The 27754-nt window shown below is 35.4% G+C and overlaps 1 protein-coding gene and 1 pseudogene across 3 annotated transcripts; both read right to left on the bottom strand.

The window, feature by feature from the left end:
• Nucleotides 1-12271: 12271 nt before the first annotated feature.
• Nucleotides 12272-12460, bottom strand: LOC143405730 (ATP synthase F(0) complex subunit k, mitochondrial pseudogene; annotated as a pseudogene).
• Nucleotides 12461-16067: 3607 nt separating this feature from the next.
• LOC143642088 (uncharacterized) lies at nt 16068-21909 on the bottom strand. 3 transcript variants are annotated; one of them, XM_077110183.1, is made up of 3 exons: nt 21679-21909; nt 17769-18053; nt 16068-16230 (listed from the first exon to the last, which is right to left on the bottom strand). In XM_077110183.1, the coding sequence occupies exons 2-3, from the start codon at nt 18006-18008 to the stop codon at nt 16186-16188; spliced, it is 285 nt and encodes a 94-aa protein (XP_076966298.1). In that variant the 5' UTR covers nt 18009-18053; nt 21679-21909; the 3' UTR covers nt 16068-16185. The 3 variants fall into 3 exon arrangements, with proteins under 3 accessions (XP_076966298.1, XP_076966296.1, XP_076966297.1); XM_077110181.1 differs by lacking the exon at nt 21679-21909 and having other exon boundaries at nt 17769-18097; XM_077110182.1 differs by lacking the exon at nt 21679-21909 and having other exon boundaries at nt 17802-18097.
• Nucleotides 21910-27754: the final 5845 nt, after the last annotated feature.

The following is a 27754-nucleotide window of genomic DNA, read 5'->3' as shown; positions in this document are numbered from 1 at the left end:
CCCAGCCCATAGAGGGATAAGTCCCTAGATTCATTACACCAGGCTCAAGTCCTTAGTCATGGATTCAGAGTACAATCCAGACTTCACTACACTCTTTAAGCTGACAATCCATTGAAAGGAAATACCAGAAAAGTTTGAGGATCAGAAGGGCAGCAGTCTAGCTCTAGTCACTCTGGAAGCTGACTAGTGTGCACAAGGCCAAAGCTTGAGAAAGCAACAGCCCTGCTTCAGCCTCTCAAGGTCTGGCTGGTCAAGGCACCACAGAAGATAAACTGGACAAGACCTAGGCATCCACTTGCATAAGGATCTAGGGCTAAGAAAAATAGAAGTTCATTGGGGATAGAATTGATCTAGTTGGTCAACAATGGGGGCAAAGACTACTGGCCACCTGAGAGGATTATTGCCTCCTATGGTCCTGCTACCTGAGCACAGGATGACAGTTGGGACTGTAGATCTCTAGTCTATAAGCTAAACCAGATTATTCACTTACAAGTGTACTGGAAATTATTACTATTCAAACTGCAATAACCTTTGACTTCTTATGTTTATTTATTTTTGGTAAATTCAAAGCTTAATTGGCATAGAAAGTTTTATGCCATTAACATGTTTATTGCTCCCATGTTTGGCTCCCCTTTACACTGAAAGTATTGGGTTTACTATAGAAACAGCTTTTAAAAGAAAAACATCAACTAAAAGTATGACATTATATAAGGCCAAAAAGATGATAATGATCTTTGATTTGAAGTATTAAATAACAATCATCCAAGAGGAGAATGAAGCAGACCATGTACCCCCAAATAAAAAAACCCTTGCCATAATTATGCTTTTCTTCTTGTCAGGAAGATTTTTACAAAGAGTCCTACATCAGAGGTAATTAAACAAACCTTAATTCTTTAAAGACTTGGTTTCCCCAAGTAAGGTAAACCTAATGGATGCAAGAAATCATCTTGATAAAGCCCAAAATTTGTGTTAAGGCAGTTACCTAAAAATGTTATCAGGAGTATACTGATATTCTAAGAAAACTTTGTTGCTTTAAACATACAAAATTAAATTCTGATTTTATATCATTATACTATATTTTAACCTTACAAACCCCTTAAATACACTTAACTGTATTAATTTTGGCTAATTTAATCACATCCAGATTTCCAAAGATTTATCTTCCACAAATATTCTACAACATATTTAAAAAATCTATAATTTGATAAAATTCTTAGTTATGCAATACTTTTTCCCTCTTGAACATTAGGACTCAAATCTTATATATATATAAGATATATATATATATATATATATATATATATATATATATATATATATCATCCAGAAACATTATCTAAAAATGTGCTGTGATACCTATAACCTTTTTCATATCTCTTTCATGCTTGTGAATATTTTTCTTCATTTTTAACTTTAAAACATAACAGAATCATTATAAAATTTCTTAACCTAAACCTTTTTCTCAGTAAGTTAAAATACTTTATGCTTTACATAGCATTTTAATCGAAATACAAGTTAAATTTTTAGTATTATTTTCATGTAGAATTAACAGCATGAGCTAGAACCTTGGTAGGCAGAGAAGGCAGGACCCCCATTGCAACAATTCCATGTACAAAGCATCTGATGTGCTGCACTGTACATGGTCAAACATGTGAACAATCAGTTGAACACAACATGATCTACATCCTGATTAGATTGAGTAGAGCACATGATTACAGAGTGTCTTGATCTAATTGGATAAAGAAATTCCCCTCTTTATAAGTTACTAGCCAATACTTTTAAAGGTAACCTTCAGCAATACCATATAAACAGCTGTAGCTGCAGCAGCTACCATATTTTTACTTCTCACACTTCAGATAGAGCCCTAATATCCAGAGTATACAAAGAACTCAAAAAATTAAACAATAAGATAACAAATAACCCAATCAACAAATGGGCCAAAGACCTGAACAGACACTTCTCAAAGGAGGACATACAATCAATCAACAAGTACATGAAAAAATGCTCACCATCTCTAGCAGTCAGAGAAATGCAAATCAAAGCCACCCTAAGATACCATCTCACTCCAGTAAGATTGGCAGCCATTATGAAGTCAAACAACAACAAGTGCTGGCGAGGATGTGGGGAAAGGGATACACTTGTACATTGCTGGTGGGACTGCAAATTGGTGCGGCCAATTTGGAAAGCAGTATGGAGATTCCTGGGAAAGCTGGGAATGGAACCACCATTTGACCCAGCTATTGCCCTTCTGGAACTATTCCCTGAAGACCTTAAAAGAGCGTACTACAGGGATACTGCCACATCGATGTTCATAGCAGCACAATTCACAATAGTTAGACTGTGGAACCAACCCAGATGCCCTTCAATAGATGAATGGATAAAAAAAAAAAAAATGTGACATTTATACACCATGGAGTATTACGCAGCACTAAAAAATGACAAAATCATGGAATTTTCAGGGAAATGGATGACACTAGAGCAGATTATGCTAAGTGAAGCTAGCCAATCCCTAAAGAACAAATGCCAAATGTCTTCTTTGATATAATGAGAGCAATTAAGAACAGAGCAGGGAGGAAGAGCAGGAGGAAAAGATTAACATTGAACAGAGACATGTGGTGGGAGGAAAAGGGAGAGAGAAGGGAAATTGCATGGAAATGGAAGGAGACCCTCATTGTTATACAAAATTACATATAAGAGGATGTGAGGGGTAAGGGGAAAAAAACAAGGGAGAGAATTAAAATTACAGCAGATGGGATAGAGAGAGAAGATGGAAGGGGAGGGGAGGGGGGATAGTAGAGGATAGGAAAGGTAGCAGAATACAACAGTCACTAATATGGCATTATGTAAAAATGTGGATGTGTAACCGATGTGATTCTGCAATCTGTATACGGGGTAAAAATGGGAGTTCATAACCCACTTGAATCTAAAGTATGAAATATGTTATGTCAAGAGCTTTGTAATGTTTTGAACAACCAATAATAATAATAAAAAAAGACCAAGCCTTATGGGAGTTGCACTTTGCTGTCCATTGAAAGAAAGAAAGAAAGAAAGAAAGAAAGAAAGAAAGAAAGAAAGAAAGAAAGAAATTCTGTCATTTTACACTCTATTATTCATGGATTACATTTTTCTGATCTGTGAGACAAGTTACCTACAACTTTTTGCTTTGTGTCTCAGAATTAAAACTGAATTTTATTTCTCAGCAATCTTGCTTTGTATCAAAGACCCAGAAACAAAGCAATCTTAAGCTACTTTTTCCACTTAATGACAATTCATAAAAACACATGAATAGACCCAGATATGTATGCATGTGCATACATGGGGATAAATGTACATACACACATTTCATATTAGAATACATATTGTCTCATATGATTGAAGAATCCAAGAGTAGTTGATTTTCATGAATTAATCTTTCAGTATCAACTTACAAGTGACTTGTGTTTTATTTCTAATAATACATGTATAAATATTTTCCAATTTATATCAAACATAGTATTCCTGGTTTAACAGCTATTTTTAGGTTGTCCATGGAAACCAGATATCAGATAAGTATAATTAACATTTTAAGCAATTATTTTTTTCTTCAAAAGAAAAACCATGAAAACAATGGACATTGTATTTTAAACATTGTTAACAGAGGCAAATACAATGCTGAATGACTAGTAACCCAGGTAAAATGAGGTGTGTCCATAATTCTAAAGACACTATTGTTTTAGTCTTACCAACAAATTTAAATAAACCTAATTATCAAAGTTTATTTTAGTCCAGTGAGCTAAAATACATTTGGATTTATGTCCTTTTAAAATGTGTAAGTGCTCATTTATTTATTATATATGCTAACTTGTTAACATATAGACACAACATACCATGTATAAATGTATAGGAACACATATAAAATTTAAAAAATTATATTTTATTTTTTTCCTACTGGTACTGAATATTGAACCCAGAGGCAATCTAGCATTCAGCTACATCCCTGGCCCTTTTACTAATTTTTTTTTTTTTTTTTTTTTTTTTTGAGATTGGGTCTCCCTAAGTTTCCAATGTTTGACTCAAATTCACAATCCTCCTGCCTCAGGCTCCTCTAAAATGCTTGACTACAGCTTAATTTACATTAACCATTTATCAGTTTTGTTTCAAGTTAAAATTTGACAGGATTATGATAGCCTTAAGCAATTCTTAATTTAAATCTTCACTTCCAAAAGTCTGACTTAGTTGAAAGAAGGTAGGAAATTTACATCTCAAAGACATCTCTTAATGTTTAGTCTAAACATCAATGTGAAGGGTATAGGCCAAAGATCAATAAAAGCAAAAGTTTCATAGATGAACTTGTCATGCAGACTTCAATTAACATCTACTTATATTTTAGGATCTAATAAGAAATAGGGGAAAACACCCTTACAAATGAAATTTCTTGTGTAAAGGGTCAGAAAAAAATCATACTTTGGGGAATTCTCTAGTTAGTAATTCCTTCCAGCCTGTTTTCTAAGCAGATATATCCCTTCAGGGAGTAGGGCAGAGACCTTTCTTTGCATTATCTACCTGGGAAAACGTATTTTGAGCTGTCCAAAACTCTTCTTCCTGCTTTAATTTATTGTAGTTTTCTATCATTTTGAAAAAGTTTGCTTTAAATTTTAAAACATTTTCCATTGCATCAGAATTTAGAGAAGAATGGTTAGAAATTTTTATTTATTTTATTGCTCAAAGATTCTAGATTCCAGTTTTTTAAAAATTATATAGGAATAATAAATTTTTTCCATTGTTTAAGCACTTTCAAGCATTGTTTTGTAAGGGGTCCGGCGAAGCGTCGGAGGAAGAGACCACCAGGAGACTAACTTTATGCAATGTGCAAGAGGAGTTTATTAGGATCCGGTTCAGTGCGCTGAGTCCCCAGGCCGGCTTGGTTCGCTTAAGTACACCTTTTGGAGACAGGGGGGGGCGGGGCGGGGGCGGGGGCTTTGCATACATCAGAACAAATCAACAGGAGACGCGGGGAAAATTGAACAACAACTCTGAGTCAAGATTAGCACATTTACTGGCGGGAACAGATTGGACGGGGGTGATTGGTTACTTTTAAGTGGGGGGGTAATATTTAAACTGATTGGTTCTGGGTCCGTGGTGCCTAGTGCCAGGCCACTCAAAGTCCCAAGTTATCAGACCACCAGAGGAGTCAGTGAGAATGTTTACTGGGGCAGCTCCGGTATTGTCCTAACAGCTACAGAGATCAAAGGCTCTGGGGTAGCCAAGGAATTTAACATATCAATGGTCTCTTACTTTACAACCCAAGCCTTGCAGTTTAGAAACTTCACAATGTCTGATCTTTTACACTTTTACTCAGGCTTTGAGCTTAGAATCAGCTTAAAAATTTCACCTTTACAGTTTAAATGCTTAAAGTTGAAACACCTTGATCCTCAAACATAAAACAGTGCCAGATAGGGTTTTTTTCTCTAAACAGTTTTGAATTTGTTTATTGTATTTGTTTTCTACTTTAGTGTAGGTATCCCTTCTTTTAAAATGACAAACTTCTAAGCACACTGGTGAACTTGTGTTTTAATTAAAAGCAGCAAGATTGCAATGAAAAGGGAAAAGAGACAAAAAATAAAAGTCAAATTTACAAAAGGATTATCAGGAAAAAAAAAAGGACTACATCCTAGCAAACAATTCTTTTTTGTTAATTTTTTTTATTTGTTTTAATAAGGTATACATGACAGTAGACTCCATTTATGCACTTTGATTTATCATGCACAAATGGGATATAATTTCTCATTTTTCTGAGTGTACATGTTGTGGAATTACATTGGTCATGTAGTCACATATATACATAAAGCAAAAAACATCTATTTCACTCTACTATCTTTCCTATCTCCACACCCCCTACCCTTCCCTTGCTTCACTTCCCTCCACCTAATCTAAGATAACTCTATTCTTCTCTAGTGCACGCCCCCCATTGTGAATTAGTATCTGCATATTAGAGAAAACATTCAACCTTTGGTTTTGGGGATTGGCTTATTTCACTTAGCATGATATTCTCAAACTCCACCCATTTACTTGCAAATGCCATAATTTCATTATTCTTTAAAGGTGAGTAATATTCCTTTGAATATATATATATATATACAACGTTTTCTTTATCCATTCATCTATTGAAGAACACCAAGGTTGGTTCCATAGTTTAGCTATTGTAAATTGAGTTGCTATAAATGCTAAAGTGGCTGTATCACTGTAAAACCAAGGCCAGCAACATTCTAAGTGGAGAAAAATTGAAAGCATTCCCTCTAAAAACTGGAACAAGACAAGGATTTCCTCTAACCACTTTTATTCAACATAGTCCTTGAAATTCTATCGAGAGCAATTAGACATAAGAAAGAAATTGAAGGGATACAAATAGGTAAAGAAGAACACAAACTATCACTATTTGCTAATGGCGTAATTCTGTATGTATCCAAAAACAATTCTACCAGAAAACTTCCAGAATAAATTGCCGGGGGGTGACGAACTACTTGTGTACGTTGATGCAGCAGGAATGGAAGCCGTTTACTGTAGGATAACAGAGGTATTTATACATTTTGCACAGCTTATCTTAATTAGCATAAACTAGATACAGCAGTCAACCAATCAGGAATCTCCACACTTAATGGCTCGCTTTTGTTACTTTACAAACCACTCCCTCTGGCATTTTGCCAGGCGCCATCCAGACTTGTTTACAGACTCTAACATATCCCCCTTTTGTTTAATTTAAATAATGACCATAGTGGTTTTTACACAAACACCATAAATAACCTGCTAGAAACAGAAAGGGAGGATACAAAATGTTACAATTCCAAGCTAATTGATGGCTCCATGAAAGAAGCCCTTGGAAAAATTATACCAGCAATGACACCATTAGCAAAGATACCGAGTTACAATTTGTTGTAGATTACAGTTTGTTGTCTCAGTCCAGGTAAAGCAGTGTCTCAATAGATTAACTCACAGTCCAGGTAAATCACAGTCCAGGTAAGTTCTGTAGGCAGCTAGCTTAAGTTGTAGCACAGAAACAGCAACAGCTCCGAAGTTTCGTCGGGTTCTCAGCCAAAGTTTCCTCCAGTTCTCAGCAACACTGTAAACTCTTTCACCTTGGTCTTCACTGGCTGGGACGAAGGCAGGAACTCCGGATGGCTAAAGAAAATCCTGTAGCATTTCACTAAGAAAACAACCTTCTGAACAATTTAGTACATTATCTCAAGGTTTTTTACATTTGAAATAAGCATTAATAGTACTCATTACTCATCAGCCTCCTGGTGTGGGAGACCCATTATAGTTACTGGCCTTGGAAATGATCAAACTTCAGGGAAGCCAGTAGCGTCTTCTGCCAGCTGTAGCATCCCGGGCAGCCCCTGATGGCCCTGGGGAGAGTCCCAGACTCAAACTGCTTCTGGGCACAGGGAGCAAAAGCTTTCGAGACTGTGCCTCCAGGTCAGGTCTAGATTTGGGCTCGCAGTGGTGATCAGCTCCCCTGGGCAGGGGGGCGGGGAAGAGCCCGCAACTGCCGCTTGAAAAATTCTTGCTGCGCCATGATCGGCTTGGGCAGGTGGCAGCTGCCTTGTAGATTCACGCACCCTCCGATAATGAAAAGTATTCAGTATTAGCCTTTTGCTGTAACTTTTTTCCTGATAATCTTTCTTCTTCTGAACTTTCTTTTTCTTTCTGACTAGAGTTTCTGGGCTTTTATCAACACATGCCCTAACTATTCTTGGTTCCACTGGGGTGCCTTTTTCCCTTATTAATTTACTTCTCACCCCTTCCATATGTTCGTCACAAAGACAATACAACATTTCAAGACACAACAAGACACAAACATACTGCATCAATCTTCTCCATTTTCTCGAAATGGCCATTTTTCCTCTCGCCCTATCTGCCTAGGGACGAGCAGATTGCTCCCGTCCTATCTATGGACGGGCAGCTTTTTTCGTCACTTACCCCCGAGTGTCCCGGGGCTCCCCGTAACGGGCCACCATCTGCGGGGAGTGACGAACTACTTGTGTACGTTGATGCAGCAGGAATGAGAGCCATTTATTGTGGGACAACAGAGGTATTTATACATTTTGCACAGCTTATCTTAATTAGCATAAACTAGATACAGCAGTCAACCAATCAGGAATCTCCATACTTAATGGCTCGCTTTTGTTACTTTACAAACCACTCCCTCTGGCATTTTGCCAGGCGTCATCCAGACTTGTTTACAGACTCTAACAATAAATGAATTTAGCAAAGTAGCAAGATATGTAATCAACACCAATAAATCATACACATTCCTATACATCAGCAATGAAACCACTAAAAGAGAAATTAGGAAAACTACCCCATTCGCAATAGCCTCAAAATAAATAAATAAATAAACAAACAAATAAATAAATAAATAAATGATTAAAAACCTGGGAATCAATCTAACAAATAGGTGAAAAACCTCTACAATTAAAACTACAGAATACAAAGAAAGAAATTGAAGAAAACCTCAGAAGATTGAAAGATTTCTCATGTTCTTAGATAGGCAGAATTAATATTGTCAAAATATACATACTACCAAAAATGTTATACAGATTTAATGCAACTCCTATAAAAATCCCAATGACATTCTTCATAGAAATAGAAAGAGCAATCATGAAATTTATTTGGAAAAATAAGAGACTCAGAATAGCCAAAGCAATCCTTAGCAAATAAAGTGAAGCAGACCTTAAACTATACTACAGAGAAAAGAATTCTTTTACAAGTGTTCTGAAACAAAGACTATCCAAAATAACCAACTCAGAATAAACCAAAAATAATAATTTTCATCAGATTTTTTTTTCTCTCTATCTAGTCAGACACCATAAACACAGATTAAGAGCCAGCACCATAGTCAAAAGAACACTTGAAACAACTACAAATCAGAGTGCACTCTCAGATACATGGGACATGCTTTACTACAATCATAATATTACCTTTTTCTTGGTTTAGAGCTATAAATAGACCAAACAGCAAAACTTCTGTGTTGTGTGGATACCAACACAGAATTAGCACTTTCCATTCTTATACCAATCACAACAGAGATCTCCTAAAACCCACCTGGTTTCAATCAGTATCTTACATCCCTTCCCTGCTAATTGGTGCCAAAAAGTTACAGAATCCAAATTTCCCTATAACAAATGGCAGAAGCCAAGATTGTTTTAAAATAAGGCAAAGGAAGTGGAAATCCCAAAGTTCAGTGTTGGGGAGAACTTATTAGGGCTTACACTTTCAGACTTATGGAGTCCTAAAGTTACTTTCTTTTTCACAAAATGATGGTAAAAGGCAGCTGATGCCATCCCAAAGCGAGAGGGAGAGATTCTAAAATGAATGCAACGCTGGCAGCTGCTTGAAACCCTCTGGTTTCTGCTCTCTTTACTTGGGACCCATTATATAATGCATGGCTAATGACCAAAGGGTGTGCATCTCCTGGAGCATCTCACCAAAAGTGGAGTCCTAGGACAGAAGCCTGATTCCAGGGATCCAACCAATCAGGTTTGTCCATAAGACCCCAAAACAAAACAGAAAAGGTAATGGTGAAAAGTTTGAAAGGAATTTCAATCAGCATAGACACACTGGAAAGGGGATTTATATCAATTTCCAAGTGGCAGCTCAGCCTCTTGAGGTTACATCTATGTTCTTTTATTTCACTAATTGTATTAATGGCTAGTTGTTCCTACTTTGAAACAATTCACCTTCCTCCTGAATATTTATTGAATCATATTTTGTAGTGTTGACCTTACACCCTGAGAAAGCAGTGAATGATAACAAAATCCCCTGGGCCTTGACAGATGGTTTTAGAATTGGCTTTGCAGTCAGCATTGTACCACAACATATGCAAAACAAAGAAACACCAGTCTCTGAAGTGTAAATGAAATGCTTATTCAAATTAAGAGGTAATTTGATTTGCAGACAAGAAATGTGTTAAATCTGTATTTAAGCAGGAATATATTTTCAGTTCAAAACTAATTTTTTGAGATAAAGCATATAAAATAGCTAAATAGGTGTATTAAAATAGCTAAATAGGTGTAATAGTGATGCCACAATGAAGAAAGGAGACCCTCATCATTATACAAAATACATGTATTAAGATGTGAATTTGGTGTCAACATACCTTATAGATAATCAGAGATATGATAAATTATGATATAATGGTGTATTAAGAATTGTAATGCAAAAATAAATAAAATTTGGTTAAAAATTTTTTAAAAAAATAAATAAATGCATAATTTTAAGCTTAATTTATTGGTAAAATTTTAAAAGGACTCTTACTTTATTTTTATTTATTTATTTATTTACTTACTTACTTTCATACTGAATTTTGAAGCCAAGGATGATATATTATTGAGCTATATCTCCCACCCGTTTTTTTTTTGTTGTTGTTGTTGTTGTTTTTTTAGATGTGATTTTTCTCAGTTGCCTATCCCTACCAGGAACTTGTGACCCTCCAGCCTTAGACTCACAAGTCACTGGGTTTACAGTCATGTGCCACTGTGCTCCCCAGCTATAATCTTTTTTTTTTTTTTTTTTAGAGAGAGAACTTTTTAATATTTATTTTTTTTAGTTTTCGGTGGACACAACATCTTTTTTTTATTTTCATGTGGTGCTGAGGATCGAACCCAGCGCCCCTCGGCCCATGCCAGGGGAGCACGCTACCCCTTGAGCCACATCCCCAGCCCCCTCAGCTATAATCTTGATTTAACCTATGATAAATAACATTTTAGTGTACACATCTATAAGTATGCATGAAAGTCATTAATATCTGTCTCATTATGAAACAGGAGATAGAAAGAGGGACCTCAGAGAATGGGCTCCCACCACTTCAGATTAAAACCCTAGGTTGAAGCTTGTTTTTGGTTTTGGCTGCCTGTCTGAAGTCTCCACTCACACTTGGATGCCCATATATTCTGTTATTTCCCAAGCTTTTTTTTTATTACTCTGCCATTTCTATCTCTTGTCTTAAAACAACTCTTTTGTCAAACCCCAAAGAGTTGTTTTTAAGTCAAGCAGTTCTTTGGTTTTAAGGAACAAGTATAGGACGAACTTAGGTTAACAAACACATTAAACCATCCCATTAAAATTGTATACTTTCAATTGATTCAGAAAGAGAACAATAGAAGGTGACTCTCAGTGAAAAGTTAGTTCCTCATCAAAATAGTATAAAAACCCCTGGACAGAAAGCCACCTATGCTATCCTCTTTTGGAACCCTCCGATGCTGTGGGAGCTTCCCCTGCTTGCTTCTAATAAATCTGCTACTGAATTCTCATCCTCCATCATCTGTATTTTTCATTCTTTTGGTGCAAGAGATAGGAACCTCCAACACTCATAGGACCCTATGTCACAATTACACATTCAAAACTCAATAAATATATTTTTCATTTTCATAATTTATTGTACAAATTAGATATCATATGATGAGTTGACTTTAATCTCTTAAGGAATGGGAATTTAACAGATGAGGTCAGACATTTTAGAATTTTATAGACAAAGCAAAAACAATTTTGACATGTCTAATTCTATGCTTAAGGCATTCAGTAATTGTTCAGGATTTTCCAAGAACTCCCAGATATTGCATGCAAATTCATTAGATCTCAAAGGGGTCTGTAAGGCCTACAAAAGTAAGATATCTATCCAATTTATACAGTTTAACTTAACAAACACTCCTTTAACAAAGGAGTTTCCAATGATTCAATATGATCCTGAGAGCAAACTATTGGCACAGTCTATTAGAGAAAGTGGTATTTTACACAGCAGAAAAAAATATAGGCATCTGTTATTTAAAATTCAAGGTGTAATTTTCCACGTTTTCAGTGATACCACCATTCTCTCAAAGTTAGGAGTCACATTATATGGAAAACTAATCTAAATCCTATCTCTTTGTTAGAAATAGGCCATGGACCACTGTATTCTAGAATCTTTAGTTCCCTAAGGTCAGTAGTTTCATAGGGCAAAGCTCTCAAGATCAGAAGAAAAATTGCTGTGAAGGAGAGCTATACCAGATTATGATCTGCATTTGGGGCTTCCTGCATATTCTCTGTGCCAACTTCAGACATATTTACTCACTTAAGGATGAGAAGAAAATAAACCATATGGGAGTATAGGAAAAACACAGAATTCATGATATAAAATTGTGAAACTAGCAAATTACCATAAAACAAATATTTACAACTGTATATAATAAATTTGTTGGTGTGGAGGCACAGCTTTGCAGCACAGTGCTTGCATTACCTACACAAGGGCCTGGTTTGATCAACTACAACACATTTGTGTTGTTTTCACACTGGAATTTTTAGACCTTAGCTTGAAATTTAAGATGACCAAAGCAATGCTTTAGTATGTAGCCAAAGCACAATTCACTCCACCTGTAAAAGTATAAGAATTGAAATATTCTGTAATACCAGTGAACTGGAATTGAGCATCAGCTTCTGGACATGCCATGATTCAAAAATTTTGCCAAAGTCATAAATTCAATGGCCGATGTCCTTCAACATACACAGACATCTCCTCTGTCTGGCCAGAAGATGCTGCCCGAGATGTTTTTTGGTTTCCTTCCTTCCTTCCTTCCTTCCTTCCTTCCTTCCTTCCTTCCTTCCTTCCTTCCTTCCTTCCTTCTTTCCTTCCTTCCTTCCTTCCTTTCGGTTTTTTTTCGTTGTTGTTTGTACTAGAAATTGAATCCAGGACACTTTAACACTGAAATACGTCCCCAAACACTTTTAACTTTGAGATAGGCTTTTGCTAATTGCCCAGGCTGGGCTTATACTTTCGATCCTTTGTTTTAGCCTTTAGGATTACAGGTGAGTGGCACTATGTCCATCATGAAATGTATTTTTAATATATAATCAGTGGACTAAAAGTTGTAAGCATGTGGAATTAAATAATAAAATGAAATAGCAGTGGAATAAACATATCTTTGTTTGGCAGTAGATATATGTATATCGATGTGGTCATTTTAGCCACAAATTTGAATTTAGCTTTCAAATGAATAATATTGTACTTTTTTGGTCTAATTGTCCTCACTTCAACTTCTTGATCATTTTATGTAACATGAATTACTGTGGCATTATTTTAACTTACTCTTAGGTCTCTCTTTCCTTTCTTTTACTCTCCACCCATTATATTTTCATCAGAATTTCTCCTGCTAAGATTGATCTGATTTTTTTAATGTTATCTGTGTCCTTGATAATTATAGGATCTTGGTATCATGTGTTCATGGTGGTGAAATGAGTGATGGATTGTCCAGTTAGGGTAGACATCTATTTCCATAAGAACACTTTGAATAGTTCTGACAGGCACTATTCCTCTCTTTGGGGCATCAGGCTCAGTTTCTCCTGGACTATAATCAGTAAGTTTGATTTTTCTCATGTCCTCCTACGGCCCTCATGGTGTATCTTGATTTAAAATTCATCACTGATTTAATTAACCTCAAATACCACTCATAATCCAGCTGTCAGAGCCAAGAACTGAGTAGCAGCTGGGAATACAAAACCAAAACAAAAAAAGACAGATCAGCAGAGCATTAAAAGGAGAGAAATGACAAATGAGGAATACCTCTAGGAATGGTGAATTATCATATGAGAACAATAGTTTGGTGTTTCACCTAACTCAGAAGCATTTTGTGTGATCAAATTTCACATGTAATTGTTTGGATGCTCTGGGAAATGCAGGCAGCAGTCTGGTGAGCACAGCATGCCATTCAGTGTCTTGAAGATAATTAGCAAAGTCGCACTGTATTGTTTTTCAGCACCTGTTATGCAGAAAGACACAGTGATAATAAGGCAATTTTATGTAAGCTTCATCCTTTAAATCATATACAACTTTTCCTTCAGAAAGGAATACCCCATATTTCAAACCGTAACTTTATCACTAATTATTATGGTTTCCTGAGACATGAAAGAATGAAAAAAAACCTGCCCTGGTTCAAAGAAAATTTTGAAGACAGACGTTGAATTTTAATTAAAAAGACCATTAGCATTTTCAAAAAAGCATGGCTTTGTTATATTTTTGAACTTAGAAAATGATATGTGAAAGCACATTAATGAAACATAAAGCAAGAAATTTTTATCTGCTAGAATGAAATATTCAACATTTCACCCCATGGCAAAACTGTTTATTAACCACCAACTAACTAATCCTGGGGGCAAGGTAAAATGCATAGTACATAATAGTGTTTTGGTGAGGGAGTCATTTTCTAAAAGGGAAAATTATTTCCTAAATTACTGTGTTGCTGTTTTTGTAAAATATCCCTAGATATGATCGGCTTCCAGTGGAAGAACATAGCTTAATAGTTAAGAACATATGCTCTCACCTACCACCTGTGTGATCTTCAGCAAATTACTCAAGTGCTTGTCTCAGTTTGTTTTATTTACAAAAAGAATCAAATTTTAATGTATATAACTTGTAAGCTTTTCTAGAAAAGCAAAGCTAGTTAGCATGTAAAATGATGAGAGAAGCACGAGGTAAAGAGAAAACTATATTCAGTATTTACTGCAATAATTATTGCTATTATAGTGCTTTTTTAACTATTATAGTCATTTCAATGAAGAATAAATAGATTTTTATCCTGTTTCATTATAATTATGACAGAAACTTTATTTTTTGTACCAGGAATTGCTTAACTATGTTTATTTTTTATTTTAATACAGAGTCTTGCTGAGGCTGGTTTAGAATTTGCAGTCTTCCTATTTTAGCCTCCATGATCACTGGGAATACAGGCATTCACCACAGAGCTCTCCTTGAAAAAAAGTTTTTAAAAGGTTTGTGTTTTTACACTTGTGACTTTATTTACATCTTTCAACTTTACTTAAAGAGTTATACAATTAAATGCAAATAATATCTTAAGCATTTCATATATACTTTACTTGGCTTACTCTAATTCTCTCAATGAGTGAAGTATATAATCTATATTTCAATCTTCAACTGAGATTTCTGAGTTTATTGAAATGAAGTAATTTGTTTAAAAGCATGATAGTATCATGACTCCAAATCTAAATATTGCCTTGATTTGTAAACAGTAAATCATCAAAAATACACAGAGGTCCTCAACATCAGTGTGGACCATCAGTAAGTAACATTGTTCTCAATGAAAAGAAGGTAATAAAAAAAATGGTGAAAGGAACAATTTAACAATGTATATAATTGAATGTGCATTTCTCATTTTGCTTTAGTAACATTTCTTGAAAGTGCCCGATGTATTTTGAAAACTTTTATTTTTAAGACTGCAGAAATGTAAATGATCACATGCAATATACATTACTCAGAAGGTAATGGGGGATGAAAAAGGGCTTAAAAAAAGAAAAAAAAAAGATTATACTATGTTCTCATTGTTGTTTCTTACTATATATACTTCACTCTTAATTTCATTTCTAAAAATATTTTTCTTCTAAAACTTTATTTTCAAATTTTTAATTTATTATTATGTAAATATTATTTTATTTTTATAGAGCAGTACAATTCACAATAGCTAAACTATAGAGCCAACCTAGGTACCCTAGAACAGATGAACGGATAAAGAAAATATGGTATATATATACACAGTGAATTATTACTTAGTCATAATGAAAAATGACTTTATGGTATTTGCTGTTAAATGTTAGAGACTAACATGGTAAGTGAAGTATGCCAATCCTCATCTCCCCCAAAAAAAGATGGAATTTTTTTTTCTTATAAGTTGAAGCTTCTACCACGCGGCCAGCGCAATGGTTTCATTAATGAGGTTCTTGGCATAAAAGTTAGCTAGTGAGATCGAAATAAACACACAGACTCAGTTACCTTTTTCTATGACCAGGTCCGAGACGGCTCCCCTCTCTGGTTCCCTCCACTAACCGCCCGGCAGGGCAGCAAGGATTACTCAGGGCTAGCAGGAGAGAGAGAGAGAGAGCACGCCAGGGAGTAGCCTTTTATTGGGGAGCAAGAAATTCAGGGGATAATTCCATCCAATGAAGGTTGAAGGGGGGGCCGCACTCCAAGGTCAGGGTCAGTGATTGGGCCTCCGGGGTCAGTGGTCAGTTACACCCCCACACGGACAGGTTCTCTCAACAGGAGAGGGCCGGGAAAGCTCCGACACAGCCAGAGCGCCTCAGACCCTAACCGGGAGTCACCCAGTCACGTGTGAGAATGGCTTCCGACATATTCCCCCTTTCTTTTCGCAAAAATGAGGCCGCGGTTCACTCTCTGGAGTTTCTGCATTCTTGTTCTGAAGACTCGCCATCCTACAATTACAACGCAATAAAGAATTAGCAGCAAAGAGAATAATCCAATAATGTACCAGGCCGAGTGTTTGAGAATATTTCCAGGGTTGAATCCATTTAACTCCTTCAATATTTGGTTAGCCAAAGAAGAAGGATCTGAAAAATCAGCTCTATTATTTTGAATGTCTTGGATATGGTGATGAAGTTCCAGAATATCCAAGCTATTATTACTATTTTGCCAAATACCTAACAAATGGTTTTTAACCTTCTCCCAATCCCAGAGAGAAGCATTGTACTTGGCAGCTGTAACACACATATACTTATAATTAGCATGGCATTTAAGCCTTTCTTTAAATTTTAAGGCTGAAAGTTCATTACCTATGTCAATAACAGTTGCCTCTAAGGCGTTTAATTTAGTTTCAATCTTTTCATCAATATTTACTTGATTACGCAGAGCCTTGGAAGTATTTTGAGCTAAATTATTAAGAAATTTTGCATGCTGAATATTCTGAGACAATGTCAGAGACGCAGAGACAGTTGATGCAATAAAAGAGACTAGCGCCAAAACACCAACAATTATAACTCCAATAGCACGTTTAGGTCTTGCCAGCTGGGCATGAATTTGCTGTAAGACTTGTAAACCAGCATCAGCATACCATGGCTCTGAAATATTAGCAGGTAATAAAACGAAAGAGGGCTGATGAAGTATCAGCACTCCTTTTCCTCTATTATACCTAGTAATACAATTGGTTAGGTTACATTTATTACAAGTAACAATATATCTGTCATCTATCCATTTAACTTTTACATTTCCAATAATTAAAACATAAGGAGATTGGACACAAGCTCGTAAGCCATAGCAAGATCCCTCTTTACAGTTCTTGCCAATAAATCTTGGTAAGGGTCTGTCTGTAAAATGTAAGAATTCTGAGGCAGCAATTAAACGCCAAATATCCTTTTGAACACCACCTTTACTATAAGTCAAAATATTACTAACAAATCCTGCAGGTGTCATAGCAGAATTTCTTCGTAATTGCCTCTTATCAATTTTTGGAGACCAGTCTAAAATATACCCACTATCTTTAGACACCTTATGTTGTACAGGAAAGGGATTTATACAATCCATCCATTTAGGAAAGGTGCCAATCTCAATTGTAGAACTATTTGGACAGTGGTGTATCTGTGGAGGTTTTGCAGAAATGACTGGCTTATTATGGGAAAGTCCCATCTTAATTACTGATCTAGTATTAGGTTTTAAATCTCCATAAATAGAATTATTTGTCAGTCTAGGTCTACCAATCGCTGTCTTTTCTTCGAATGATACTTTCAGACAGCCAGCATGTTTATCGTGGGACCAACACAAGGGTAATTGGGCACTATAGCCAGAGTAATTAAATCTAGTCACATGATTGGGAGTAATATGAGTATCTGTAAATCCTCCCATCATGAATGAGTCATTAGTAAATACTGGAATAGATTTTCCAGTCCACACAGCTGGGTGTACCAGGGGTGGATCTGGGAAAATATGTCCAGTAAGTGTCTACTTGATCCCCCTTTACCTGACAGCCCAGTAGGGCAATTACTGTTGTTACCATCATCATTGGGGTCCTGTTTTTTCCTAGGTCTCGAAGTATTCGGGAAGCCTGGGTTGTTAGCTTCTTCACGTCTTCCCATGAAATCAGCTTTTTGGCTGGGTCAATCTGGTCTTTCTTCATCCTTTTCCGATATCTCCTCCTTCTGGATGGGGGCTCCTCTGGGTCGATCCTCAGTCGCTTCAATCTGGGTTCTATCTCTTCCATGTCTGATAGCACGTTCAGGCACCCAAATAGGACGAGAAGAATTTTCTGGGAAAATACAAGCATGCCCTCTGCCCCATATAAGCACCGGGTCTGGGCCCTTCCACTGACCGGTTTATAAATCTTTCCACAAAACTCTGCCTAAAGGGCCTGTTACTGAGGGAGACATTTGTCTCTCAGCAGCAGTGTGACCTTCTGCGTCACAGTTTAAAAAATTTAGAACAAAAATAGCATGATTAAGGCTATTTTGGGGAGTCATAAGCCTATCCCCCCTTTTTAATTTTTGTAATTGAAGTTTAATAGATAAATGAGCTCGTTCTACAATGGCTTGACCTTGGGGGTTATAAGGAATTCCTGTTTTATGATTAATTTTAAACTCTTGACAAAATTGTTGAAAAGAAGAGCTCACATAAGCTGGAGCATTATCTGTTTTAATTTGCATAGGGCATCCTAAAACAGAAAAAGCTGCTAGGCAATGAGAAATTACATTTTGAGAATTTTCCTTAGTACGTGCTGTGGCAAAAATAAATCTAGAATAAGTGTCCACTATGACATGTACATAACACTGCTTACCAAATTGAGGAATATGAGTTACGTCCATTTGCCAGATTTGATTTGGCTTTAATCCACGGGGATTTACCCCTGATGGCAGGGATGGAGTGTGAATAACACACTTAGGGCATTGGCTTACAATCTGACGAGCTTGTTCTCTAGTAATATTAAATTTTTTACGTAAGCTAGAAGCATTTTGATGATGCAAGGAATGGGAAGCTAGTGCACAGTCATATGAAGACATCTGTTGACAAAAAGCTACGAGTCTGTCAATTTTGTTATTACCTGAAGCTAAAGGTCCTGGAAGATTAGTATGAGCTCGTATATGTCCTATGAAACATGGATATTTCCGCATTAGCACTGCCTTTTGTAAATTATGAAATAATTCAAATAACTCTTGTGATGAAGTATACCCAATAACTGAAGTTTCAATATTTTTAGTAACTCCGGCTGCATATAAGCTGTCAGAATAAATATTAATAGGCTCATTTGTAAAGTAAGTTAAGGCACAAATTAGAGCTTGAAGCTCTGCTCTTTGGGCAGAAGTATAAGAAGTTTGTATTACCTCTGTGTGAACGCGACTATAGAATCCTGCTTTACCTGAACTTGATCCATCAGTGAACACTGATAAAGCTTCATCTATAGGATGGGCACGAACAATCTTTGGAAAAATAAGTGACGTTAATGATGCAAATTGTATAATCTTATCACGAGGATAGTGACTATCTATCTGGCCAGGAAAATCAGCAAAAGCTATTTGCCATGAGCTACAAGTTTGAAAAAGCCAATTAATCTGTTGAACAGAAAATGGAATAATTATGATATCAGGCTCAGATCCAATTAATTGTAAAATCCTAGTTCTACCCTTAATTACTAATTGAGCTATAGAATCATGAAAAGGAATTAATGTTTTTTGAGGGGAGTGGGATAAATAAATCCACTCAATAACTCCTAATTTTTGCCATATGGCTCCTGTTGGTGTATGTTCAGTTGGAAATATTAATAAATACACCATTTCCTTAGGATCAACTCTAGTAAGCTGTGCATTTTTAATTGCATTTTCAACTTTCCTTAAAGCTGTTTTAGCCTCTAAAGTTAGCTGACGTGGAGAGGTTGGAGAAGGATTTCCTTGTAATATCTGAAATAAAGGACTTAACTCAGAAGTAGTTAGTTTTAAGGATGGCCTCAGCCAATTAATATCTCCTAATAGCTTTTGAAAATCATTGAGGGTATGTAACTCCTTAATTCTTATCTGAAGATTTTGAGGACGGATTGTACGTCCTTGAATTATCTGACCTAGATATTGAAAAGGTGACACTTTTTGAATTTTTTGAGGAGCTATGCATAAACCCATTGCTGTAAGCGAAGTCTCTAACTGAGTAAAAATTTCTGAAAGTACCTCTGAATTAGCATGAGCCAATAATATATCATCCATAAAATGAATAATATATGCATCAGGAAAGCTACTTCTTATGGGATCTATTGCCTGGTCTACGTATTTTTGGCACAGAGTAGGACTATTACGCATTCCCTGTGGGAGTACTTTCCAGCAATATCTTTTAACAGGTTCCTTAAAATTAATTGTTGGGACAGTGAAGGCAAATCTCTCACAATCTCCAGGATGTAACCTTATAGAGAAAAAACAGTCTTTTAAATCTATTACCATCAAGCTATAATCTAAAGGAATGGCTGTGGGAGAGGGAAGTCCTGGCTGTAAGGATCCCATAGGCTGAATTGCATGATTTATTGCCCTTAAATCCTGCAGCAATCTCCAATTTCCTGACTTTTTCTTAATAACAAAAATAGGTGTGTTCCAAGGACTAAGCGTTGGTTCTATATGACCAGCCTGAAGTTGTTCCTCTACTAACCTATGAATTATTTTAAGCTTTTCCCCTGAGATGGGCCACTGAGAAATCCATATAGGCTCCTCTGTGAGCCAGGTGATTTTTTCAGCTGTCTTAGGGATCGGGGAAGTACTCAGGGCCCCTAGTAAAAATTTTGGCTTGGAGCATTTACTAATCTTTGTCGTGGAGACTGGTTTGTAAACAGATACTCTTCCTGAAGGGTCTCCTTATCATCTCCAGGAAAATACCTCTGACTAACTTCCTCAACTGATCTCATAGAGTTAGGAGTAACTAATAACAATCTCATTTTGGTTAAAATATCTCTCCCCCATAGATTAGCTGGTAAAGGTTCTGTGCTGTCGCCATTTTGAAATTGGGCTTTTAAGTCACGTGGCTGAGAAGAACTCTGAGCCCCTCTAGGAATCTCTTCCGCATTTTCCTCTACAGGAAGATCCTTTACCTCCTCTGGAGGACTCTCTAGGACCTCGGAGGTATCTCCTCTCTGATATTGCTCTCCATAATCTCCCTGCGGAGTAGCCTGATTTTGTAAATTTAAATTTACATTTTTAACTTTGGGCTTGGCCCCTAGTGCCTTTGTTTTTAAGTGGCTTAAGGGAAAAGGAATTAACTTAGCCTCAGGCGGATTTTTCATTTGAATAGACTTGATGGCCCGTTGAATGCCTTTTAGCAGGTCCTCAGGGGGCCACGAATTCTGGCCCATATATTTAAAAAGACAAACTTCCAAAGCCGTCCAGGTTCTCTGAATATTATCTATGCCTCCAGGTAATTCATTTGAAAGACAGACCTTTTGTAACTTTCTTCCTAATTTCTCCCAAGTAAGTAAATTTGGAGACTCTTATTCACAAAACCAAGGACAATATTCACTTACAATCTCTAAGAATTGTAATAACTGAGCTTTCTTTATCTGTTTTTCTTTCTGATTAATTATACTGTCTAAAATAGTTACATTTTCTTATAGGTAGAAGTTGAATTTTTTATTTTAATTAATTTAACGTCTCTTTCCTTCAATATCTTAAGGTACTTTTGTGACCCAAATTGTCACCACTTCCTTTTGTGACCCAAATTGTCACCACTTCCTTTATCTTTTACTTTTTTCTTTATCTTTATAGCGCGCGCTCCCACTCAATCTAGCTAATCTAGGATGCCCCACGTTGGGCGCCAATTCTACCACGCGGCCAGCGCAATGGTTTCATTAATGAGGTTCTTGGCATAAAAGTTAGCTAGTGAGATCGAAATAAACACACAGACTCAGTTACCTTTTTCTATGACCAGGTCCGAGACGGCTCCCCTCTCTGGTTCCCTCCACTAACCGCCCGGCAGGGCAGCAAGGATTACTCAGGGCTAGCAGGAGAGAGAGAGAGAGAGCACGCCAGGGAGTAGCCTTTTATTGGGGAGCAAGAAATTCAGGGGATAATTCCATCCAATGAAGGTTGAAGGGGGGGCCGCACTCCAAGGTCAGGGTCAGTGATTGGGCCTCCGGGGTCAGTGGTCAGTTACACCCCCACACGGACAGGTTCTCTCAACAGGAGAGGGCCGGGAAAGCTCCGACACAGCCAGAGCGCCTCAGACCCTAACCGGGAGTCACCCAGTCACGTGTGAGAATGGCTTCCGACAGAAGCTAATCCACAATAAGTGTGGTTAAAAAACAGAAGTGCAGTGGAGCAGAAAAAGGGGAATGAAAAGAAGGAATGAGGGGTGGGAAAAAGAAAGACGGTTGAATGAATCTGACATAACTTTCATACATATATGAATATACCAAAGTGAATCTTCGCATTCTGTACATTCACAAAAAAAAAAAATTTAAAAAATAAGTAAATGACAGAAAGATCAGTAGAGGATCAGAGGAGAAGAGAGGAAGGGAAGTTACTGGACCCTAAATTAGAACAAAATATATTCTATGCTTTTATAATTATGTCAAAATAAATTCTAATGTCATGTATATCTAAAACAAAACTATAAAAATGAAAAGAAAGAGATCTCATTGAACAAACATCACTGAGTGTAATTACTTGAAGTATGAGATATATGATGGTGCTACTGAAGTAACAAGGTAGACTATTTTATAATAAGCTTTTCAATAAATGGAATACAGTCTAAAATATCAATAAAAAGTAACACATAAAAAAGAAACAGATTACACATTCCATACACTTACATTTTTATTACAAATAAATATTTTAAACTCAGAAACACATTATTAGTTTGTCTTCCCAGAAGATGAGAAGTGGAGTCTGCCCCTTACATATATTTTCTAGTCCCTTCTGATGTTCCACCCTTTATCCTGGCACAATCTGCATTAATACTAGACAGCAGAGGAAACAAGAACAACAGGCAGACCATGTCTGCAGCATGTCTCCTACTATGTGCCTTATAGTGAAGCTGTATCCAATGTGGTCATTGTTACTTAATAGAAATCATTTGGTCTGATGTCTTACAAAAGTGATGCTATAACTAAAGCTAATCTGCTCATGTTTATTTGTTCTTTGGTTTATAGTGGAGAAAATGCATAGGATTTTTCATCTTAATATTCTTTATGACACGTTTGTAGATCTCAAGTATATGAAAACAAAATAGAAAATCCTCCTTCTGACGGTTTTATTTGGCAAGCTTCAAGTATTACACAGAGTTTTTATTTAAATATAGCTTAAGGATATATCAGTGTCACAATCATTGCCCATTCTCTCTTAGTTCAACACACCACTGAGAGCAGCCAAATACAGATTGAGTTTTAAAAACAGTTTTGGACTCTGGTTAGAAACATCAAAGATGCAAAGCAAAATTAAAATAAACTCCCAGAGCTCTTTGTGAGGAGTGATTCTCAATTATAAGAGAAACACTGAATTGCATGCATATAGTAAATGAAAACAATTAAGTAAAATGCTGGCTAGAAAGTATCAAATATTCACAAAACATATATATGATGTTTGAAGATTTGTAATGGAGACATGCCATATCATTCAATGTAAGTTTCAAATTCTTTCCACACTCAAACAAGTTTCTGTATTCAGGGACCATGTCCTCCCCTATGATTATGAAAAGCTAGGTTCATCCCTGTTAGCTCAATAAATATAAATGAAAAAGTTCATCCCTGAGAGTATATTAAAAGAAATCAATTTCTTTCGTATTTTCATGCCTATAAATCCTGCTTTAAGCTGCAATTTTTCAAGCATCCACAGGCTATTTCTGAAAACACTGTGATAAGAATTTCACACGAACAAAAAAATTGAAATTTCTAAGAAAACCACCCACATTGTCTAAATGTCTTTGCTCCTGTGTACATAGACTAGAAGTCCCAAGAAGGACATATGCCAGAAAACTACCAAATGAAACTAAAAAGGAAAAATATTTATAGTCACTACTTGGAATATTCATGATCATTTAGTTTATGTAGGAAATATACTGTAGTAGACTTTTTTATTTTAACAATATAAGTAATTTAAATAAAGTTTAAATATAGTTTTTTTTCTAAAGATTTGGCTTCTACTAGGTCATATTTGAAATTATTTGCAAGAATTATAGGGACAGAAAAATAAGTAGTACTACAAAGGATTTATAAAGTTTCCTAATGCTTGCCAAAACCTATGAACAAAACTTTGGAAATCTGGTAAGAACATAGAAGTTAAATCTCCATTTTCACCACTGTGAACATGACTTACTATTGATGTTGACCTTGATCATCTAGCTACAGGAATGTTTTTCAGGTTTCTGTATTGTGAGCCTGCTCTTTTATACCTTCCCGTGCTGTGCTCTTTAGAAGAAGTCACTATACAGAGCTCACACTTAAAGAGTAGGGATTGACACTCCAGTTGAGAGTTAAATTATTTGGAATTCTTCTGTAGCAGAGACTTTTTGTTTTCCTCTGTTAATTTAAATATTCAAGCATTTATTTATATCAGTAGGCATTCATGAATACTTATACTGTGTGTTATTTTCCATGTTATACTTTAATTCAGTTTTTTTTTTAGTTTTCTTTTTTTTTTCTTATTCAAATTGTTCTAGATTTGGATATCAGAAGCTCTTTAATTTGGCTCCCCATGCCCCTTTGACATGCAACCATCATTATGAAGGTGTTTATTTGTCTCCTTTCATTTATTAAAATTGTTTTTTCTTTAATTTTCTGTGTACTCTTTTTTGTCTTCTGGAACCGCAAGAAAATAAAATTCTCCAAGTTCATCTTTATATATTGTCTTGCTTCAGTAATGAGCATCTATTAATTCTTCAAATTAATTTATGATTTTTATATAAAATGAACTTACAACCTATATTTTAATACAAAAACTGTAAGTATAACACAGAGTAACTGCTCTTTGGCTATATGAATGTTTAAAATTGCAACTGCAAAATGAAGACATTTATAATATCCAATTGTGTTTAACTCTGGTATGTGCCACAGTGTTACCAAATCTAAAGTGTTCTAGATAAAAATCACAAAATTATACTCATGAATGTAGCAAGAAGCTGAGTTTTGGTGGATATTCAGAGTTATATCATCATCTGATATTTGATATACCTTTTAATATTTATTGCTGCATTTATTCTTTTATATTTCCTCCTCTCAACTTCAAAATCAGATGATACAATTAATTTTAAGGCAGCTTGTTCATATTAGAAATATTTAGATCTCATTTAAAACAATATAAAAGAAGCCATAAATTCCATGTAGCTATCACTACAGTAAAAATACTGAGAACACTAAAAATACCTACTGGCACATACACACATGCATGCTTATGTGCACCAATGCATATTCAATCACATATTTACATATGTATATATACATGTTTATATGTGAAGAGAGAGAAAGGAGAGCTCAATTTCCCAACAAAACAAAACCAAATTTGGTTATTTTTTTAATATATTTAATTTTATATTTGCATAATACTAATTAATAGTAAAACGTATTGTCTAGCACAATTCAATATGTCTCATTTTAGTGCACATCAGCTTGATTTTTCAAATGCAATTGTGCTAAAAAGAAAAAAAAAGTATTTTAAAAGTCACTTTACTCATTTAACAACACTTTAGAAGTTTCACTCCTTTTGTTTATATTTATACTTAAATTTTCAAAAGCAAAGTTTCAAATTAATAACTGGGGTATGTTTGAAAAAATTATGTTTGTCATACTTTCTTCAGCAAAGTTTTGACTAATTGCTCAGAGGAAAGATGTGAATATTCTTGACATTGCATCTAAATTAGTCCTCTGCTATAGTCTGGATAGGAAAGGAGAGCTAAATACAGAGGAATAGCCAGAGCTCACCAGTAATCCAGAGAAACCAGTAGTCAGGGAGGAGGGTACATGTGGAAATGGCACAGCCTTCATTGGAGGGCTGCATCAAGTGATAGTGACCTATAGCAAAATAAGAAAAAAACTGCTCAGATTTCCTTATAAATTTACATGATATTGGATACCAAAGAGAAAGGAAATTCAAAAATGGTGATAGGTTAAGTCAGAGTGATAGGAGTTAAATAGTTAATGAAATTTCTCTCAGAATGATAAATCCTTAAACTGATAAAGCCCAAGAATGAAAAGAAAATTAAGGTACTGCACTGCATCACACAAAAACCATTTTGAAAAAAAGAAACATTTTGAGAAGTGTGTATAATTAACCAATATGTAAATAGATATGTGGTTTAATAAAAGGCTGCTTTAAAATGATTGTCAATGTGAAAATACTGTGAAGTAAAAGGAGAATCATGGATATTTATGTATATTATAAGATTTATGTATTTTATAAGATGTGGAGAAGACTATATCAATTAATGCTGGGATATTTTGATGGAAACATCTTTTTATTATATTACTTTACTAACTTGTTGCAAACCAATTATCATGTACTAATTAAATATTTCAATAGTCTCCTCATTTGAGTTATAATTTGGGATTTAACAGTATTAAGAATGCATTGGATTCTAGTTTTTAGTATTTGGAAAAATATTAAATGCCTGTTGGTCAAAGAGAAGTGTTAAATGGTTGGTTTGCACAGAGGAATCTATGTCAGTGGGCCATATCAATCTCCACTATGGTGCTGATGTAAGGATGACCTCCGGCTCATTTCACATCATTTCAAATGTATAGTGCTATTGTCTGGTAACATGTACCTTGTGACAGTCACACAGACTGATTTTGCCTCCTAGGGAAATACTATTTAGAAACAGAAATACAATCTGTATTCAAGATTGTTAGGAAGAAAAACACCTATTTTCCCAGTATTTATATGAGGCACTGAAATATGACCCCTCCTTTTTTTTTTAAGCAAAATCTATTTGCTCATAGTTATTTTCTAAATATTGATATTTGCTGCATAATAATGTTTCCTTTTGAATTATGCCTAAAAGGAGAATAGGAAGAATTTTTAGCTAATAGTAGGGGTTGTCTTATTTATTTATTTAGTTGCAGTATTGGGATTGACGCAGTGATGTTATACCACTGAGTTACATCCCCAATCCTTTCTTCTTTCTGGTTTTTTTCTTTCTTTTGAGATAGTATCTTGCTAAATTTTGCTCAGGCTGGCCTTGAATTTGCCATCTTCCTGCCTTAGCATTGTGTTATTACAGACATATACCACTATGCCTGGCTAAAAGTGTTTTATATAAAAAAGTAACTTTAGTATTGACTGGAGACTAACTTGTGAAGGATTAGAAAACTCATAAGATCAGCCTTGCTATGATTAAACATTTTTAAAATTATTTTTTACTATAATTATTCATTCATCTAAATTATACAAATTAATGGGTTGCACTGTGACATTTCCATATGTATGTATCTGTATCCTCTGCATTGATCCTATACACCCTTCCTATCCTTACTCTCACCCTCTTCTTTACCCCCTCCTCCAATTCACCTTTCCTAATAGTCTTTCTTCTATTTTCAGATCATGTTAGTTTTTCTTGTTTTTGTTTTTATTTTTAGTTTTGAAATATGAAAGAAAACATGGGATACTTTTCTGAGAATGATAAATCTTTAAACTGATAAGGCCTGAGAAATACAAGATAATGAATGTACTACATTACATCACATGGAAACCATTTTGAAAAAAAAATTGAGAAGTGTGTATAATTAACCAATCTGTAAGTAGATATTTAGTTTAATGTAATACTGCTTTAAAATTATTATCAACATGAAAATACTGAAAAGCAGAAAGATAATCATATAGAAGAAAACATGTAATACTTATCTGTTCTGCAAACTTTAAATTTTTCTTTTACTAATAATTTTGCTTGTAAATGGAAGACTCAACCATCTATGCATAATCATTAGAAGAGCTAGCAATTATGTAAAATTATTACAATATTCCCATTTAGTATTTAATTTACTTTATGCCCTAAAATATT

The sequence above is a fragment of the Callospermophilus lateralis genome, chromosome 8, assembly GCF_048772815.1.
Source record: "Callospermophilus lateralis isolate mCalLat2 chromosome 8, mCalLat2.hap1, whole genome shotgun sequence".
Lineage (NCBI taxonomy): Eukaryota > Metazoa > Chordata > Mammalia > Rodentia > Sciuridae > Callospermophilus > Callospermophilus lateralis.
Note: the sequence above shows the minus strand (reverse complement) of the source record. Positions and strands in the feature narration are given on the sequence as shown.

Coding starts and splice junctions, on each gene's coding strand:
- LOC143642088 (XM_077110181.1), bottom strand. CDS start 18,071: ATGCTTGTATTTTCCCAGAAAATTCTTCTCGTCCTATTTGGGTGCCTG. Junction 16,231..17,768: donor TTGCCCTACTGGGCTGTCAG/GTAAAGGGGGAT, acceptor TTGTAATTGTAG/GATGGCGAGTCTTCAGAACA.